The 17,500-nt window shown below is 40.3% G+C and overlaps 1 protein-coding gene across 6 annotated transcripts in view; it reads left to right on the forward strand.

Moving 5' to 3' along the window:
- Window positions 1-6,963: 6,963 nt before the first annotated feature.
- Window positions 6,964-17,500, forward strand: part of LOC139615327 (uncharacterized) — an 11,427-nt gene continuing 890 nt past the window's right edge. Inside the window, exons 1-13 of one of the 6 annotated variants that reach the window (XM_071473175.1) lie at window positions 6,964-7,146; window positions 7,903-8,020; window positions 8,540-8,623; window positions 10,018-10,131; window positions 10,461-12,447; window positions 12,536-12,616; window positions 12,824-12,886; window positions 13,103-13,162; window positions 14,763-14,813; window positions 15,144-15,206; window positions 15,423-15,482; window positions 15,755-15,817; window positions 16,328-16,390. In XM_071473175.1, coding sequence (XP_071329276.1) covers window positions 7,136-7,146; window positions 7,903-8,020; window positions 8,540-8,623; window positions 10,018-10,131; window positions 10,461-12,447; window positions 12,536-12,616; window positions 12,824-12,886; window positions 13,103-13,162; window positions 14,763-14,813; window positions 15,144-15,206; window positions 15,423-15,482; window positions 15,755-15,817; window positions 16,328-16,390 — 2,818 coding nt within the window. In that variant the 5' untranslated portion in view covers window positions 6,964-7,135. Of the gene's footprint in view, window positions 7,147-7,902; window positions 8,021-8,539; window positions 8,624-10,017; window positions 10,132-10,460; window positions 12,448-12,535; window positions 12,617-12,823; window positions 12,887-13,102; window positions 13,163-14,762; window positions 15,207-15,422; window positions 15,483-15,754; window positions 15,818-16,327; window positions 16,391-17,500 lie in introns of those variants that run through there. The other 5 variants (XR_011687347.1, XR_011687345.1, XR_011687346.1 and 2 more) reach the window with 5 other exon arrangements.

Consider the following 17,500-nt stretch of genomic DNA (forward strand, 5'->3'; position numbering starts at 1 on the left):
ATGAAGCTGGACAGAGAGACAGACTCAATAATTTGTTTATAGTCAAGCACATCCAGGATCAATCTCACATCGGCTCATCACAGCTGATCTGGATCGACTGCAGGTGAACCACTGTGGAGAACCACGACTGCCACTGTAATACGTCACTTTTTGTTAATCGTCCGGGGGGGGGGGGGGGGGGGGGGGGGGGGGGGTGTTTGTGATTTAAACTGATGATTCTTGTTACAGAAAAATCTCACTGCAGCTTCCACTGACCTCTGTGCCCCCCCCCCCCCCCCCCCGTTACGGAGGGAAGAACAATGCTGACATCACACTCATTATGCAATTCCATCAACTCAGAGCAGAGAGCTTCTGTTTTTAGCAACCACTCAGAGACAACTGCCCTGAGAGTGTGTGTGTGTGTGTGTGTGTGTGTGTGTGTGTGTGTGTGACTGCAGTGCAAGTAAGCACGTCTGCATGTCTGATACAATTACCTGGATGAGAGAGAGACAGAGAGAGAGAGAGAGGGAGAGAGAGAGAGAGAGACATACTGCAGTAACCAGACATGATGGGGGGGGGGACTACTTTCATGTGCACCCTGAGTGACAGGCGCACAGAGACCTCAGGGATCTGTCCTGATGTCTCACTCTGTCCTGAATTTGTCCACAAGAGTCTGAACCTCCTGAACCCACAGGAAGCTGCTCAGGGAGGGGTGTGTCTCTGTGTGTCTCTGTGTGTCTCTGTGTGTCTCTGTGTGTCTCTGTGTGTGTCTGTGTGTGTCTGTGTGTGTGTATGTCTGTGTGTGTCTCTGTGTGTGTGTGTCTCTGTGTGTCTGTGTGTGTCTGTGTGTGTGTGTGTGTGTGTCTCTGTGTGTGTGTGTGTGTGTGAGTGTGTGTGAGTGTGTGAGTGTGTGTGAGTGTGTGAGTGTGTGTGTGTGAGTGTGTGTGTGTGTGAGTGTGTGTGTGTGTACTTGTACTTGCTACATAGTAAGAACCAAAAAAAGTATTTTACTAACAGAGTGAGGACATTTTGGGAAAGTGAGGACATTTTGGCTGGTCCTCACTTTTTGAGACACCTTCAAATCACATGTTGAGGGTTAAGACTTGGTTTTAGAGTTATGGTTAGAATTAGGTTATGGTTAAGGTTAGGGTCAGGGTTAGGGTTAGGCTCTCAGGTGTGATGGTTAAGGTTAGGGTAAGGGGCTAGGGAATGCATTATGTCAATGAGTGTCCTCACAAAGATGGAAGTACAAGTATGTGTGTGTGTGTGTGAGTGTGAGTGTGTGTGTGTGTGTGTGTGAGTGTGTGAGTGTGTGTGTGTGTGTGAGTGTGTGAGTGAGTGTGTTTGTTTTTCTATCCTGGTGAGGACCCTGACCTGACATATCACTCACCCCGTGGGGACCAGTTTTACCCGTGGGGACCAAATCTCGGTCCCCACAGGCACGAGCATTGCAACCAATAGAAAACAGCCTCCTGATATGCCTGGTGCAGTTTTTTTGAAAAAAAAAAATGGACCCCACGAAGTCAATTTTCAAGACATGGTGTGTGTCGGACTTGACCCCCGGAGGCCACTGATGGTATTGCAGTGTGTAAATTTGCACCCGTGGGGACATTTTCCTGAGAGTGTGTAAAAGTGTGTATATCAGTAAAATTCATATTTCATGAAGAAATATGTGATCAAACTTTAATTTTATCAAATGACTATGTCTAAAATCAACAGGGGAACCCTTTCAATCACTATAACTTCTTTCAAAGCTTTTTTATTTTTGAAAAAAAAATAGATAATATAAATTGTGGTCACCAGAAGTATACAAAATGTAAATTAATACTTATGAAAAAATAATAAATTAAAAAAAAATTATATTCATGTAATAATAAAACTAGTCGACCTTGTAAATACAATATCTCAGGAACTCCTCAAAGGAATCCCTTACAATTTACAACTCGGACTGATAGATTAACTGATTTAGATTTTGGTGGTCAAAGGTCAAAGGTCAAGGTCACTGTGATCTCACAGACCACATTTTTGTCCTATTGAATGTGATATCTTAAGACTGTCTTGAGGGATTTTTTAAAGATTAAAGATTCACTTGGACTTAAACATTAACTGATTAGGTTTTGGCGGTCAAAGGTCAAAGTTCAAGGTCATGGTGAACTCTCATTCTTGTGAATGTGATATATCAGGAACGCTCAAAAGGAATTTCACTACATTACAGCACAAATATTCGCTTGGATTCAAGGATGAAGGGATCAGATTTTGGTGGTCAAAGGTCAAAGATCACTGTGACCTTATAAAACACAATTTTGGCCATAACTCAAGAATGCATGCGCTAATTATGATAAAATTTAACACAAATGTCCAATAGGATGAAATGATAAAGTGATGACATTTTATATCCAAAAGGTCAAAGGTCATCTTCACTGTGCCATGATAATGTTCTATGAAAACAACCGTAACCCTAATCATATTTTGTAATACTTGGCTAGCTGGTTGCCATGGCCGCGGGCATTATATTTTCAGCTTGTCTGTCTCTCTCATTCTTGTGAATTCAATATTTCAGGAACACACAGGGAATTTCACTACATTTGGCACAAACATTCATTTGCACTCAAAGATGAACTGATCAGTATTAGGTGGTCAAAGGTTATTGTAACTTCATAAAACACGTTTGTGGCCATAGCTCAAGAATACTTATGATCAAATTGAACATAAATGCAGAGTATGATTGTATGATAATGATGAAATGATGACAATAATGATAGTATATTCAAAAGGTCAGTCACATTCTCATGAACACAATATATCAGGAACACCTAACACCTTCAAAGTTGGTATGAATGTCCACTTGGACCAACGGATGAACTCATTAAATCTTTGTGCTCAAAGGTCAAGGTCACTGTGACCTCACAAAAAATATTTTTGGCCATAATTTGGAATTGATTGGATTAGGACAGAATTTAACAAAAATGTCTAATAGGATAAAACATGACATGGCGCCTGAATACCTCACACTTGGTCAAGAAGGCCTGGTAGCACCTTTCTTTATCTGAGGACCCTGAAGTGCATCGGACATCCCAAACCGCTACCAATGCACAATAGAGAACATCCTTATGTATGGCTGTACAAGTCATGTACTCCAGTCGCACCACAACAGACAAGAAAGACCTGCAGTGACCTGAAATTTGACTTGAGTTTTTTGTTTCTCTTGAACTTACATACTGTTACTGAAGACATACAGCAGAACAAGAACAGCAAAGCTGAACAAAGGTAAGGTCAGGTAAAATAAATTTTATTTCTATATTCCTATATCACAAATTTTCCTCAGAGATATTTGAAGTCAGTTATATATTTTAGTTTGTGTATTCTGTTTGCAGTCAATTCTTGGTAAATTTTCATTGTCAGTCTGGAATCCAAAGGGACTGCTTGATGTGAGGAAATGTTTTAACTGAACAAATATTTAAAGACTGTCCAATTAAAACAAGTGTTTCACCTTGTTAACATGTTCATATGATATTTTTATATGATACTAGACATATGATGGGTGAAACACCATGACTGAGTGTTTCAACCTTGAACTGCAGTGAACCAATGACAGTCTCATAAAAACAGATTCAGACAGCTTACTAATACTACTACTAACTTCCACGTCATAGAACCTAAGGAACCAATCCTGTCAACTTGTGGGGACGGGGGCTAAATACACCTTAAACCTTGTCAGTACAGAGAGCCAGAGTTAGCATTAGCACAACCGCAAACACTATGTCAGCCACTGCTAACAAACAAATAAAAGATGCTACCTATGCTAACCATTCTGATGTGTCTGCTAGTCTCTGATTCTGGTCTCAACAGACTCGTCATCTGAGTCTGCTCTAACACTGACAATCTTGATACGCACTGCTCCTTCAGCATGTATCCTTGTCAGTACAGAGAGCTAGAGTTAGCATTAGCACAGCCACTAACACTAAGTCAGCCACTGCCAGCTGCAAGCTAACAAACAACATAACCAATTACCTATGCTTACCGTTCTGATATGTCTTCTAGCCGCTGATTTCAGTGCACATTAAACTCCTCAAAAACTCTTGAGTCTGGGTCTGACTGAGGCTCAAACATGTGGCTGAGTCTCTTTGATGTGGGCGGGGCCAAGGCCTGATAGAGATTTTTTAAAATGAGAAAATCAGAGTAGATGAACTTATAGCACAATCCTTTTATTTATTTTTTTTACTTTTCATGTGGGAAAACCATCTCCAACAAAATATTTATCATAGCAGACTATTTTTACAGAGTTTAAAACATATCTGGAGGATGCTTAACTATTTATATTGTGATATACTGTACAAAGAGGAAGTCCAGAGGGGACTGGCAGACCAGTCAGGACAATGCCAGTCGTCCCTCAGCCATGCCACACCAGCAGTATGGGACAATGATGTTAACCCGGCCTACATTAAAGCACAATTTATAGCCAGCCCAATGTAATCAGACTGATCCACGACACAACACAATGTGCAAATATGTGATGCACAAATTGACTGACTAATTTAGTTGCAAGGTGTACTGATTCAAGCAGTGATTCACTTATGATAACCAATATCAGGAAAAGGCTACAAGCTGGCAGGGTGTGCGGTGGGTGTTAAACAATGAATTTCTAAGTTAAATTAATTTAAAATCAACTCTTCTCAAGCCCATGGGAACACATACATCCCGAAATATCATGTATGTGATATACATAGAGTATCCTTACTCCTCAATGGTTTAAGCTAGAGACTTACTGTTTTTCCTGTTAAACTAGAGAATACTTTCCAACAAGCCTGTTAGTCTGTGCGAGTCATTTATGTCCATCGATAAACTAATGTATCAAGTTGGAAAAGATTTGGATAGCCTGACCTTTCGCCTGATGCATAACTGGTTTCAACATGTATATTGAAAATAGTGTATGGTGGACATAAATACAGTAGTATGTGAAATAAACCAAATACAAGGTTCATGCATACTTCAACACAAGGCTTTGTTTAATATGAGGCCCCAGGTCTATAATTTATAGAGGCTGGATCTGGATAAAATTAGGTGATTGATGCAAATAGGCTTAGTCTAAACTGGTTCCCGGTTTTAAAAAACAACAGAGTTACTATTGTATTAGGTGTTCTAGAAACTTGAGTTTTATTAAATATGAATGTACCAACTAGCTAGCTAGCTAGCTAGCTTATCATCTGACAGTACACTGTTGTTTAAGTGGCAGTTAGCTGTTATAATTTAGCGTAGTTAGCCTTTGTCCGCAAACTGTGGTTGTGATGCTAACTTTGCTAATGTTTGCAGGAAGCTGGTATGAAAGTGGTACTGAGATGTCAATGCTACACCTTATTCACTCCATCAAAATTGAACGGCTGAGCAAAACTGATGAAACATATTTGAAATGGCTGTGTATATGTTGTGTTAGAGAAATTTAGAGTTATGCACTTGCATTGTGCAGCTCTGATTTACAACAGGAGCTTTAACAGTCATTTAGACCTAGATTTAGATTTAAAGTGTCTCATTATGCCTGATAAGAGAAGAGAATGGGTGGGGGGTGCGAATGACTGGTCTACACAATGAAAAACAAGCAGATGGATCTAAAGGCTATGGAATATTACCTAAGGTTGTAGTAGAGTAAAAGAAACTATAATGGAAAGTTTTTTCCAACTGTGAAGCAAATGGATCTAGCCTGCTGATCTTCCTTGTGAGGTTTATGTTGAGCAACCAGAAAATAGGTTTTCAAAATAATCAAACAGATCTTGATTCAAACTGATCTGCAGAACAAACATCGTATTAAGTCCATATCTGGTTAATTGGACCTGTTTTTATTGAAGAAATGCACCACTAATAATCTCTGCTAACTTTGTGACAAACATATTACATTTCCTATTGTCTTCTTCACAATAAAAGCATCATGCACATTTGCCGATGCAATACTTTTAATGTGAAGGAGCGCAAACAGGAAATGTTGGGTTTTCATCCACAGAAACTTGGAACAGCTCAACCAGGAACAGGAGGGAAATGCGCTGCTACCTGCAGCTTCAGGTAGAGGCTTCCACTTTGAACTCAGTTAGTAATCTTTATTAGTTAAATAAATAAATAAATAATAATCTTCCAGTCATACAGTCAAACACCTGTTAAATCCATGTCACCACAGGCATGCTTGTTTATTTATAAATAATATGCATGATAATTAACATGAATTAAGCATTTAGAATTGAATAAAAACCCATATTTATAAAATATTTTACTTTCGTATGTCTTTTATTTTAGTAAAACAGTTTTCGCAGTGCAATAAACTGGCTGCACTGACCTGAGCAGGTGAGGAGGTGAGGGAGGAACACACCTCTCCTGACTTTGGCGGTCCCCAGCGCTACCGCGCCCCCCCCACCCTGTGATGTTAGGGGCCCCTCCCTCGGTCAGTGGCAGCGGAGCAGGTGAGGAGGTGAGGGCGGAACACACCTCTCCTGACTTTGGCGGTCCCCAGCGCTACCGCGCCCCCCCCACCCTGTGATGTTAGGGGCCCCTCCCTCGGTCAGTGGCAGCGGAGCAGGTGAGGAGGTGAGGGCGGAACACACCTCTCCTGACTTTGGCGGTCCCCAGCGCTACCGCGCCCCCCCCCCCACCCTGTGACGTTAGGGGCCCCTCCCTCGGTCAGTGGCAGCAGGTGAGGAGATGAGGGAGGAACACACCTCTCCTGACTTTGGCGGTCCCCAGCGCTACCTCGCCCCCCCACCCTGTGATGTTAGGGGCCCCTCCCTCGGTCAGTGGCAGCAGGTGAGGAGATGAGGGAGGAACACACCTCTCCTGACTTTGGCGGTCCCCAGCGCTACCTCGCCCCCCCACCCTGTGACGTTAGGGGCCCCTCCCTCGGTCAGTGGCAGCAGGTGATGGAGGAACACACCTCTCCTGACTTTGGCGGTCCCCAGCGCTACCTCGCCCCCCCACCCTGTGACGTTAGGGGCCCCTCCCTCGGTCAGTGGCAGCAGGTGAGGGAGGAACACACCTCTCCTGACTTTGGCGGTCCCCAGCGCTACCTCGCCCATCCCCCCCCTGTGACGGACCTTGTCGAGCCGCTGCGGGTGTGAGGGGGAAACAAGACGGCGACGGACGGCGACGAGAGGAGTCATGGCCGCGGAAGGAAAACTTGATGGAAACTGAGTGAGTACATCAAACTAAAGCTTTAATGAGCGTTAATGTTCGGAGGCTTGAGTTTTATCGTGTTTTATCGTGTTTTATCGTGTTTGCAGCCTCCTTCTCCGCCGCTTTTTACTGATTTAATGCTGTTATTAGCATCGCACGGGTCGCGGATGCTAACGCTACCTAGCTTGTCACTGGCGGCTGTTGAACGATATTATTTTTAGCAAACTACGACTTTGAGCTGTCGTTTCATTGTGTTTTGTGCAACGGGCTGTCGTTTGTCTCGGTGTTTACTGTGTACCTGCCTCAGGTTCAGTCTGAAGGCAGGTAGCTAGTCTGATATTCAGGTGTGAGAGCATCTGAACCCGCTACGGTGCTCCTGACTGCGGCCTCCTCACATGTTCATGAACTTACAGCGAAGTTTAAGGTCTTGATTCAGCTACAGGCCCGGAGGCTTTACACAGCTAAATGAGTGAGAACATCTTAATAAAGAATGAGCTAATTAGTCTTCCTGTTGCCATTTGAAGGTCATGTAAGAGCTTCTTGAAAGTTTGAGTTTGTTAATTTTTTTTCTTTTCTCAGTTTAAGCATGGATTTGATTTCTTTTATCGCCATATGATGTAAAAATAATAAAGTTTTATTGACTAACCTATAACTAAGTTAACCGTTAAGTAACTCCTAAAATTATAGATATTTTCATCAGATTTTTTTAATGTTGTATTTCCAGGTCAGATGTTACATCAAGTAGATAACCATTTTATGTTTAACCTCCTGCAGATGCAGTGAGCAGCTCACTGGGTTCAAAGCACGCCTGGATCACCTGAGGAAGCTGATTTTACACATTCCATGTGCCTGCTTATCCAGGCACATGGAGTCCATAAAATCCCAAACACAGGTAATGTTGCTGGGGCCACTGTCATTATTTGACAGCACAATTTTCAATTATGATACAATATTCAAACTGCAATATTCTAATAGGATTTTGGTGAAACATTGGAGATCATGTGAATAGCTGGGATATGGAATGCCCAAATCTTAGCTCTCTGGATAAAACAAATTGTAGATATTTTGATGGAAATAAATTTATGTTAAATGTTAAATTTATGTTAAACTGTTTTATAGGATCATTGATTTCATTCGTCTGTTTAGGTAATTATTTAGATCATCAAATAAATCTGGAAAAGCATAGCCAAACCTTACTTGTGGAAATATTTATTGTTACTGTGTTGCAAAACTACATAAACCATACATAGACTGTGATTTGATCTTTCAAGTGCTGCTTCTTATATATTAAGTTTTAATTTTTGATTAAGAAAAGATGCGTGAGGAGGCACAGGTCTGTGGTTCTACACCTCTTTGTGAACCTCATGTTCTTGAGAAATGGTGATAAGTGGGTCCTGTCTATGTTGTTAAGCCCTCAGGAAGTCCAGACCAAGAGGGAGGGACCTCATCACTATCAGAACGTCCAACAGAGCTTCATGCAGCTTCCAACATATTGGTAAGTGCCGAACTCCGGTGTTAACTTGTTATACATGACAGTCCTCATGATAGTTTGCTCCATCCTGTTATAGTTACAAACATCTCACAAGGTAAGTATGATCTCACATAATTAGAAATCACTGTGCATCCTCAAACTTTTTCATTTTTAGTTGATTAAAACTGAACATTTTAGTGTCATCTCAGGCAAAGAAAAACACAAACATTTTAGTCTTGTTTGAGTCAAGACCTATGTTATTTACAGTTAACGCATTTAATGACTGATATTAAGAAATCGGAGCAATTAATACTGCCATCTTAGGCATGAAAAAAGGTTGTTGGTGAACATGTTTCATCACAGTTTTTGTTTACAAGGGTTGAGGTTAGGGTTAACTAGATGTGGATGTTACAAACTCAATAGCAGTTCAATAGTTGTGTGAAATCTCTGAAACATCTAAAACTATATGTGACAAACATTGTCTGCTTGTGTACTTTACTATCTACCTTTTAAATCTGCTTGCTCAAAGGTCCTTATCTGTTACGTGATGTGAAGGTGTGTGTCAAAATGAGTTAAAGTGATATTTATGGTTATTTGATGTGGGGTTGTGTGAGGTAGTCATTGATAGTCAGTGTGTTACCTGTAGTAGAATCAAATCAGCAAACTTTTAGTTTAGAGAACGAGCAGGAACACTGGCACAGAAGCAGAGTGATGCTGTTATGTTCAGGGTCAGCAGAAAAAATGTGTTTTAGACACCTTTTAAAGACAAAATAATCCAATATCAATTTTATCGTTTGTTTCATTTTGAATATTTTCAGAGCTTTATCTGCTCATCAAAACAAAGTGAAGTTCAGCTCTTTCTGATTTTCTCAGCTGACCTGAGGCTGTGGCCTAATATGGTGAGCCCTGTAGGTGTGCTTGTGTTTAGGAATACAGTAGTTAAGTAGTTGAAAAAAATGAAGTACCAGAGGAAAGTACTGTTTTGACGAGAAGCCCTAGAAATATTTTAAATGAAGCGTTCATTTAAACAGATATTGGATTGTTTGGTCTTTTAAAAGTGTCTAAAACACATTTTTCCTGCTGACCCTGAACACAGCAGTTCATCACTCTGCTTCTGTCCCAGTGCTTCTGCTGCTTTACTAAACTGGCAGCACGGTGATCTGAATCCACTGCTGGTAACACACTGACTATCCACGACTACCTCACAGAACCGCAAGTCACATCACCACAACTTTCACTTTAAGATTTTAGATAAGACATCAATCCAACACACAGAAAAACTACCAGACATTGGTCCCAACCGTACATTGACCATAGAGTTCTTTACATCACCTCACAAGCCCAGGCTGCTCTTAAAGCAGTGGCAGTGTAGAAAATTGGTCCTGAAGTCACAAATGTGCTTGTGTTTTTTACCACAGGAATCAAGTCCAGATTGTGACAGCAGCGCAGATACATGCATGCCTGATAGCTCACTTTCTGATGTTGGTGATGACCCTGATGTACCACAGCTGACAAGAACTGACAGCGTAATTGTAAGTTTGCACTCTGAAATCAGGACCCTTTACTCTTATAAGAGGAAACAAAGTTCACACTAATTTCAGATTAATCCTTCGGTAAATAAAGTAGTCAGTAGAAGTAAGCTCTGTGGCCCTCTATTAAACTTGTAGCTCTTAAGACAATTCTGACAGTGTTTGGCATAGCTGTACCCTTACTGTAATCATGTATAACACACAAAGGTTCATTCTCAGGTTCAGTTACCCAGGTTTTAAGGGTGTCTCATAGGCAACTTAATATTTCCACATATAGTTAATGTTTCCTGCAGATAATTTAGCTATAAGCTTCTTGTATATGCCATTTTCAGATTACTAAAGCATACCTCGAACAGATCTCCAAGGTGTCTGATGGATCAGAAGCTTCTATAAGCTGCATTGAAAGCAGTGGTGATGAATATGTTCCATCAAAAGACTTGGTACATGAAAGCACTTCAGAGGAACCTGATGGTGTTATGAGCAAAGTTCCACTGGTGAAACAGAAGATGTCACAGAAGGTTTACAAGAGAAAGAGACGGTCCAGAACTTCAGATGAAGACAAGAGGAGAGCAGAAACTGAAACCTCTGATGAAACAAATCAAGCAAATATGTCAGTCATGAAACTGCTAAAAAAGGCAGATGGCGGCAGAGATTATAGCAAAAAGCAATCCTGTCTGTACTGTCCTGTGCAGTGCGTTAAAATGTCGAGGCACTTAGTGCGCAAACACAGCAGTGAACCTGCTGTAGCAAAAGCTATGAGTTTTCCATTGAAATCAAAAGAAAGAAAACTTAATTTTGACCTCATTAGAAACAAAGGAAATCACGCTCATAATAATGAAGTCCTAAAGACGGGAAGGGGAACACTAATCCCGAGTCAGCAGACTGCAAAACAAGTGAAAGCAAGTGACTACATGCACTGCATAAACTGTGAGGCTTTCCTTAAAAGAAAAGCACTATGGAGGCACATGTCCAGGTGCAGGCTTGCACGAAAATGCAGCACATTGAGGCCAGGCAAAAACCGCATCCAGTCGATCTGTGCGTTTGCTCAGCCTGTCCCAGAAGGTGTCAGTAGAAAGGTTTGGGAGCTCGTGAATGCTATGCACCAAGATGAAGTCACAAACATTATCAAACAGGAGAAAAGCATTTTGAGATTTGGAGAACATTTGTATGCTAAGCATGGACATGACAAGACCAAACATGAGTACATAAGACAGAAGATGCGAGAAATAGGACGATTAATTGAGCAGTCACAGAAAGCTGGCAGACTGAAACGAATCGAGGATTTTTATGTACCTTCCAACTTCAACTTTGTGGTTGAAGCAGTTAGGGATGTTGCTGGTTTTGATGAAGAAAAAAACCTCTACAAAACTCCATCCTTGGCTCTGAAGTTGGGTCATACACTTAAGAAGATTGCAGATATTCTTGAATGTGAAGCACAGATGGCCGAGTCTGACAATGAGGAATTTCTCAAGAACGTGAAGACAACCCGGAGTCTTTATGAGAAAAAGTGGGATGTGTGTGTGTCATCACGTGCCCTACAGACTTTAAAAGAGGGGAAATGGAACACTCCTCAGCTCCTTCCTTTCACAGAAGATGTGAAGAAAATGCACATGCACCTTGACAAGTGCAGGGAGGAATACAAAGGCATGCTGGAGAACCTTCCAAATAAGAAGAGCTGGTCTAAGCTGGCCAACGTGACTCTCTGTGAGGTGATCTTGTTTAATCGCAGAAGAGAGGGTGAAGTTTCAAAGATGCCGCTCAGTGCATTTACCCTAAGAGACACTTCAGGAGTCCATTCAGATGTTGCACTAGGACTGTCTGAGCTAGAGCAAAAACTTTGTCAACATTTTCAGCGCATTGAAATAAGAGGGAAAAGAAACAGGAAAGTTCCCATCCTTCTAACACCAGACATGATGTCCTCAATGGAGACCTTGGTTGCACATCGGCGGACCTGTGGTGTGCCTGATGACAATCCCTTTTTCTTCGCCAGACCTGAAGCAGAGACTCACTTGAGGGGATCAGATGCCATCAGACAGCTTGCAAGGCAATGTGGGGCCAAGCATCCTGAAACTCTGTCCTCAACCAAGCTGAGAAAGCAGGTATCCACATTGTCCACAGTCCTCAACCTGAGAGATAATGAGATGGACACACTGGCAAATTTTCTCGGTCATGACATCCGGGTCCATAGACAGTACTACAGACTGCCTGAAGGAACACTGGAGTTAGCTAAAGTCAGCAAAGTGCTGCTTGCCCTCGAACAAGGACGGCTATCAGACTTCCAGGGAATGAGCCTGGACCAAATCCAAATTGATCCCAATGGTAAAGACAACTTACACTTAAGTAAGTTAGATTTATTTAAGAGTAAATATCTGTTTACATCATATGAAGCTTTGTTATTCATGTCCAGAGGACGTCCCAGAAGCTATGGACAGTGACCTCTCAGAGATGGAAGGAGAGAGGGACTCATCTTTCTGCTCTCAGTCATCAGGTGGGGTACATGTCAGTTGTTTTTACCTTCCAACACCAATAGTGAGTGCACGTAAAGATCATCCATATGCCAGTTTCCTTGTTTTTACAAATATTGACAAATTAGACAGATAATAACTGACTTATTATTTTAACTTTCATTCAGATAGTGAGGTGTGTTACTGTAGCTGTCACTTTCATGTATTAATGTACTCATTTATTATAACAGGATCTTCAGCATCTAACAAAGGACAACAACCTGTTGAGTCTGACATTGATGACCCTAAACCAGGTATTTCACACAATATATATTCACTCTGAGCTCTTTTTTAGTAACCTGTCTTTACAAAAATAATGGAATTAAAACATAATGTGCAGAATTCGGTGCATCTTTCAGCAGTCTTCAGACAAAATTAGAAATGATAGCTTTCATTCACACAATGGATGTGTATTGCCAGTTAGCTGTCATCTTGCTGTATTTATTTATACTTATCCATTATTTTAACAGGCACCTCAACACCTAAGAGAAGAAAGCAGTCCAAGTCTGACGGTGATGATACTAAAACAGGTATTTGATATTTGTCAGCAGTCTTTACTTTCGTAAAGAGGGAGGAAGTAAAAGAAACGTGTCGCACCTATTTTAATGTTCTATCAAACTTGAATTGGATGAATACAACACTGTTTTGAAATTAAATGAAATCTGTGGGTGGAGCCAGTCACCAGTCACCTCTACCTCACCTGGCTCATGTCAGAGCTGCATACAGCAGACCTGCTGCATGAAGCAGAATAAGTTTTGGGCTAATCTAATGTATAAATGAATACATGAATGATTTTTAATGATTTTACCAGTTCCTAGTTTTAAGTTAGGGTGTTTTATTGTTTGTGGTCACAGTATCTGACCATGTGTCTTCATATTTAACCAGCTATCACATATGGTGCAATATTTGATATTCAAATTTTGCTTTATCAACAAAAATGCAGAAACAGTATCTTAAGCAGTTTCACAGTGAAAAAACAGACTCGGGCTGTGTCTGAAATCATTCACTCTTCTCTCTATAGTCCACTATATAGTGAGTGGTACTACAATTTTGTAGTGCTGTCCAAATGTATAGTGAGAATTATTATACCCTATAGAGTGGACTCATAATATCCCACAATGCATCATGAAAAGTAGTGTATAACTGATGGTCACTAACCAAGCAATATATGCCATCATGCCTTGTGCTCATAGTGAAAGACTGAAAAACACTGCTGAGAAAATTACCCAGGTAGAGTCCGAAAGTGTTTTTCAATTTTACTGATGAGCTCACTGTATAGTCCTCTACAGAGAACCCCCTGCATTGTGAGGAGGGAGAGTGAATGAGTGAGTGATTTCTGACACAACCTAGATCTTTCTACGCTAGCATGTTTAGAGAGGGCTCAGCTTAAATAAGTTAGTAGGAAAAACTTAAACAAGTATGAAAAAGAGAAGAAAGCGGAAAAGTACGAAAACAAAATGAACAGGTGCAACTGCAACAGGCTACATGCATGGCAGCTCATGTGCAAAAAAAAGAATTAATTTATAGTAGTTCATGCAAACACTGAAAAATATTAATGAAAAATGCCACAGAAAAAGCAAGAATTGAATAGAATAGAATTGTTCTGCACTCAAAATCAGAACTAAATTCCTAATTTGGTAGTTGATAAGTACAGAGTCTATTACAGTCAGATAGTTGTAAGGGTGACCACACACAACGGAAACACAATCAGATACATCACTGATCAGTATATATCAGTAATGTCGTCATTTCTACCAGATGATAGAGAAGCTTCAAGCTATCTGTTGTCATTGCTTCATGATTTGCTGCTTCATGCAGTGGCTCTGGCAGCTATTCCAGAAACTACAGTGACAGACGTAGAGCCCAGTTGTCTGGCTGTAGTCATTCATGTTTAACTTGCAGTGTAATTTGCATCAGGTGATTATTGATTATGATTGCAGGTGATTGTTTTTGAGTTGAATATAATACAGTGGGTGACTCTAAAAGACTTGGTGTTAATGGTGTAGTTGGATTATTTCCAGAATGTTTGTAATTATACACTTACCATTTGCAGTATTATATTTTCCAATATTTGTTTCTCCTGTTATTCCATAGTTTAGTAATTTTAAAAACTATTTATTCCTCTGACAGTAAAACAGCAAACCTCTGATGACCCTGGCAGTGTTAAACGTGTAACCAAAGGTAATCAAAAGACTGGGGCAGTGGCACTTGATGACCTTATGTCAGTTGTCCATTTCCTTTTTTTATTGTCACTTTCTCACCTCAGCAGGGCACACTAAAGAAGTTGAACATTAAAGAGAAAAAGTCCAATGATGTTTTCATTTTAGAGACACAAACATCTGTCAACAAAATCAAGACAAGATACAGAATTTGCTAATCCCTTAGCAATTGTAAGGAAAGTGACTATGATCAGCGCTTTCTTGCTCAGTACTACGAAGTAAGTGGCTTATAGTGAGGTGTGTTACTGTAGCTGTCACTTTCATGTATTAATGTACTCATTCATTATAACAGGATCTTCAGGGTCTAACAAAAGACAGCAACCTGTTGAGTCTGACATTGATGACCCTAAACCAGGTATTTCATACAATATATATTCACTCTGAGCTCTTTGTTAGTAACCTGTCTTTACAAAAATAATGGAATTAAAACATCATGTGCAGAATTCAGTGCATCTTTCAGCAGCCTTCAGACAAAATTAGAAATGATAGCTTTCATTCACACAATGGATGTGTATTGCCAGTTAGCTGTCATCTTGCTGTATTAATATATACTTATCCATTATTTTAACAGGCACCTCAACACCTAAGAGAAGAAAACAGTCCAAGTCAGATGGTGATGACACTAAAACAGGTATTTGATATTTGTCAGCAGTCTTTACTTTGGTAAAGAGGGAGAGAGATGAGATGAGACCTTTAATAACAGTCCTGTTTTGGGTCCAAACACAGATTTACAGCAGTCCCTAAATTTAATTTGTCTTCAGCATATCACATCAGTGATACATTAGGATCCTACATCCACTCTGTTCTTACAGAAGAGCCACTGTCTTATACCTTGTACTGCATAACCTTTAATAGGCCCTGGGCCGTTGGTTATAATGCACTCATCATTTCTTATTCTAACAGGATCCTCAAGATCTAAGAAAAGACGGCAGCCTGATGAGCCTGACAGTGATGACCCTAAAACAGGTATTTCACACCTTTCATGCAATGCTATGGAATATGTTGGCCCACACATTAGTTTAATTTGACAATGACAATTGTTTGCTTTAATTTTATGAACATCTATTTGCATGACTGTCATTCTCAGTGGCAGTACACCTCCAGTCTTCATACTGGAACAAAAACATATATAAATAATTGTCACAAAGCAGCTAATAAGAACTAATCTTTGAATCAGTTTAACTGTTGTTACATTAGTACAGAAATTAACATGTTATATGAAAGGCACTGCTTCTTACTGTGGATTATTGATTATTGGATATGATTGGAATAAAATATGGGTGTGTTTTAATGTCATGTGGTCCTCCTAAACCTTTCATCAAGGAGCACCAGTGTTGGAGAAACTAGGGTGGAGCCCTGCTTTACTCTGATCTGTTTTTAGTGGTAATATTTGTCTTACTATAGATGCCTTTCATTCAGACAGTGAGGGTGTCTTGTCAATTAGCTACCATTTTATATCTTTCATTATTTTAACAGGATCCTCAAGAGCTAAGATAAGACAGCAATCCGTTGAGACTGACATCAATGACCCCAAAACAGGTATATCTGATCACTGGAGACACATATCAAAGCAGATGTGAACTGACTTACTCAGAGCTGACCACTTGTGATCAGATCAGTGAAGATGCATATTAATACCAGGTCTGAGCAGGGCCAGAGAGGGTGGTGGTGCTGGCAACTGGAGCAGAGAGTTAACTAGTTAGTTAGAAGTTAGCAGTTTAATATATGCAGACAGCCAATTCAAGATGCAAGGACTGCTACAGAGACACTTTTAAAGCAACCTGAGATTTTGACAGCAGCATGAGTAAAAAGGCCATGGTGGCCATAGGGCGTACATTTTTTGGGGGGGACATAATGCCCAGAGGGAGGGGGCCACTGTGAAATTCCTACTCTGCCTCTTACTGAGACTCTAAAAAATCCTGATCTGACCTGCAGTTGCTATAGACGTCTCTTTTTTTCTGCAGCCTACCATATATGGTTATTTTCAGCTCAGCCTATTTTTAAGCAAACTCAAGTTGATGTGTTATTTCCGTATATATAAATGCTTTCACTTGAAGATCATTGTTCTGCCAGGTTATGAACGGACTGCACAGCTCTGATCCTTACAAATTTCATATGTGTAGCTATTAAAATCTTGTGGAAGTATTATTACTGGCTAAACTGTCCAGGATATTACAGGGAAATAAATACATCTTGGTCAGGTAAAGTTAAGACTGATAAGTTTATTTGACACTCAGCTGCACTCCACTTGCTCACTGACAAAAAGCCTCCACCATACCTAGTTACTGGTTTTAGTGAAACAAGGTTTATGAATAAAAACAAATGGTTCAGCAAGAACCTGCTGACCTCGACTGATCTGATCCGCTGGGCTCTCAGTATATAAAGTCAGATGGGACAGTAATCAGGAAAATAACTAAATGGCTAAATTACAAATCATATTAAATACATTCATTGCTAACCTTAGGAGTTCAGCTGAGAAAAAGCAGAACCTAATAATAACATAATCTCTGTTTATTTTTAAAATAAGTATCTCTGTCTTAAATTACACGTGAACAATAAAGGGTAAAGCTGATTACTGAAGAATTAATTAACTGGTAATCAAATTGTTAGTATCCAACTCTGATTTTATTTTTTCTCCTGTCTTTCCAT

Source organism: Trachinotus anak, unplaced genomic scaffold (assembly GCF_046630095.1).
Source record: "Trachinotus anak isolate AG129_WGS33_773 ecotype Australia unplaced genomic scaffold, CSIRO_AGI_Tana_v1 ptg000048l, whole genome shotgun sequence".
NCBI lineage: Eukaryota > Metazoa > Chordata > Actinopteri > Carangiformes > Carangidae > Trachinotus > Trachinotus anak.